The sequence below is a fragment of the Bison bison genome, unplaced genomic scaffold (assembly GCF_000754665.1).
Source record: "Bison bison bison isolate TAMUID 2011002044 unplaced genomic scaffold, Bison_UMD1.0 scf7180017864144, whole genome shotgun sequence".
Classification (NCBI taxonomy): domain Eukaryota; kingdom Metazoa; phylum Chordata; class Mammalia; order Artiodactyla; family Bovidae; genus Bison; species Bison bison.
In genome coordinates this window covers 1,711,152-1,713,985 of record NW_011494716.1, presented here as the reverse complement: position 1 = coordinate 1,713,985, position 2,834 = coordinate 1,711,152, and the positions used below count along the sequence as shown (strand labels likewise).

Below are 2,834 nucleotides of genomic sequence, written 5' to 3'. Positions count from 1 at the left end.
GGACTCTGGCTGGAACGGCCCAGAGGGTGTCAGCCTGGCTGGAGCAAGGGCCCTAGAGCAGGATGTTGGGGAAAAAAGCCCAGACATGCTGTGGAGTCCTTATCATGCCTGCCCCAGGCCCCTCCTGCTCTGAGGACCTGCTTCTGTTCCCTTGCAGCCGAAGCGAGCGCCAGCTCCTCCTGTACTCAGCCAAGGCCCTGGCTGGTGGCCCCTCCGCAGTGCTCGGGCTGGACGTGGCTCCCTCAACCCTGCTGCCCAGCTATGACCCAGACACCGGCCTGGTGCTGCTCACCGGCAAGGTGGGCCGGGGCGCACAGGTGGGGGCTTTGGGCAGGTATGGGGGGAAAGGCACCTGAAGCTAGCCGCTTCACTGCTGCCATACCCCTAGGGCGATACCCGTGTGTTCCTGTACGAGCTGCTCCCCGAGGCCCCCTTCTTCCTGGAGTGCAACAGCTTCACATCGCCCGATCCCCACAAGGTGAGCGGACTCCGGGTCGTCCCCAGGTAGGACCGCGGGCTCTCCGCCCCCTAGTGGCCTTGTGGGCAAACTGCACAGGCCCATGGGACCCGCGGGTCGCCGGGCACCGGCTGGCAGGGTGTGCCCGGCAGCCTCAGGACCTGGTTGTTAAACTCACCCATTACTGAAAATTAAACTACGTAAGGTTAAGTTTTATGAACCCACAAATAAGTTGCATTAAAGACCAAGGCAATAGATACTTAATTTATCACTTTGCAGTTATTTTATTTGACTTCACTGTTATTTGTGCTGTCGAGGTTACTTAATCTGTGGGCCCTTGTCTGCCAGGGATCTACCACGAGCTGTTACAGCACTTCTCTTCCTGTATCTGCATTCCCCCAGTCACATTGTCGGCGTGAAGTTGGCCAGGCGGGCAGTTTTTACACCATAGAACTAGGCAAATGCTACAAACCAGGACATTGTTCCTCCCAAGAGCTAGTTTTTAAACATTACACCACCATCCAGGGCTAGGCCTTGCTCCTGAAGGTCCTAAGTGAGGGGTACTGGGGGTCCGGGTGTCAGCGAACTCTGGACTCTAGCGTCAGCTGTGGCTCAGCTGGTAATCAATCTGCCTGCAGTGTGGGAGACCTGGGTTCAATCCCTGGGTTGGAAAGATCCCCTGGAGACGGAAAGGCTACCCACTCCAGTATTCTGGACTGGAGAATTCCATGAACTCTACAGTCCATGGGGTCGCAAAGAGTCGGACACGACTGAGTGACTTTCTCACACTCCCCTGCCACCCCAGGGATTCATCCTCCTGCCTAAGACAGAGTGTGACGTGCGGGAGGTGGAGTTCGCCCGATGCCTGCGACTTCGCCAGACCTCCCTGGAGCCTGTCGCCTTCCGGCTGCCCCGAGTCAGGGTGAGTTGGGGATGCAGCATGGTAACGCCCAGCCCTCCCCGGCCCCTGTTAGGGGCTTTGGGGCCTGGCTGGTCTTGTCACCAGACTGCCCCACCCACTGCTCTGTGGGGCATCTGCGCGCCTTACTCTGCTGACATTCTGAGCCCTGTAGAAACCTCAGATTGGGGTCCTGGGTCTCGCCATGCCTGCCTGCCCAGTGGAGGCCTGTGTGCTCTGGGCCTCTGCTCAGTGCCTCAGAGCATCCCCTTCCTCCGTCGCTGCAGAAAGAATTCTTCCAGGACGATGTGTTCCCCGACACCGCTGTGAGCTGGGAGCCGGCACTCAGTGCTGAGGCCTGGCTGGGAGGTGCTAATGGGACGCCTCGGCTTCTCAGCCTGCAGCCCCCCGGCATGACCCCAGGTAGGAAGAGGGCCTGGGCGATGGGGGAGGGGAGGATGAAGGGAAGCAGGTGGGGGTTGGAGAAAGGGGCAGAAGGTCCAAGTCTGACCCTCCACCCCTGCTGGCACTCAGGAAGCTCTAGTGTTCCTGGGGACAGGTGGTTATACTTTGGACTTGGTCTCTGAGCCCCTAGAGGGTAGGGCCCAGGGTCTGTGTTTCTGTCAGAAGCCCCCCACCCCACATATGCATGAGCACATGCACACAGCCTGGTGCCGAGGGCAGGCCACGTGAACCGAGGGTTGAGTAGCTGTAAGTGCCACCTCTGGATTCTGTGCCACGGAATCCTACGGGCTGGAACCCAGGGGTTGAACCAGGAAACCTGGTCCCAAGGGGCCTCTCTCCTGCCTGATGCTTGTCCCTGGTCCCGCCCCAGTGAGCCAGGCCCCCCGTGAAGCCCCTGCCCGGCGGGCCCCCTCCTCAGTCTACCTGGAGGAGAAGTCAGACCAGCAGAAAAAAGAAGAGGTAGGCAGGGAGAGGGCTGGCTGCAGGGGGGGAAGGGGTCCTGGCTGCACATGGCGCAGCCTTTCAGCTCTCTAGTCCAACCCCGAGTGGGCCAGGAGCTGGTGTCGCCCATCTGTTAGTTGGACAGCTTGATGGGGAGGTCTTCCAAAATTCTGAAACTGACCGTCATAGCGGGGTGGGGCTCAGGAAGCCAGGGAAGGGCAGGGAGAGGCCCTACCCTGGCCTGGCCTGGCCCGGCCCAACCCAACCAGACCCAAGTGCACTTGGGACCTCCGTATGCAGAGACCATCATTCACTTCCCACCTCCACCCCATCCCCAGCTGCTGAGTGCCATGGTGGCGAAGCTGGGGAACCGGGAGGACCCGCTCCCACAGGACTCCTTCGAAGGCGTGGACGAGGACGAGTGGGTGAGTGGATGCTGGTTGGGGGCCAGCATCCTCTCCCATCCCTCCCCGACTCACGCCTGCAGCCTGCTCGCCCACCCCCGCCTCCCGGGCCCTCCCAACTCCACCCTGCTTCTTGGTTCATTTCCCCAGGACTAGCCTGCGCACCAGC

General features: G+C 60.7%; 1 protein-coding gene across 2 annotated transcripts in view; it reads left to right on the top strand.

Moving 5' to 3' along the window:
• The window catches only part of LOC104988913 (coronin-7), a 7,664-nt gene that overhangs the window by 4,046 nt on the left and 784 nt on the right, over nt 1-2,834 (top strand). For both annotated transcript variants that reach the window (XM_010840399.1, XM_010840398.1), the window contains 7 exons: nt 158-299; nt 389-478; nt 1,263-1,379; nt 1,643-1,778; nt 2,191-2,279; nt 2,600-2,686; nt 2,816-2,830. In XM_010840399.1, coding sequence (XP_010838701.1) covers nt 158-299; nt 389-478; nt 1,263-1,379; nt 1,643-1,778; nt 2,191-2,279; nt 2,600-2,686; nt 2,816-2,821 — 667 coding nt within the window. In that variant the 3' untranslated portion in view covers nt 2,822-2,830. The remainder of the gene's footprint in view (nt 1-157; nt 300-388; nt 479-1,262; nt 1,380-1,642; nt 1,779-2,190; nt 2,280-2,599; nt 2,687-2,815; nt 2,831-2,834) is intronic.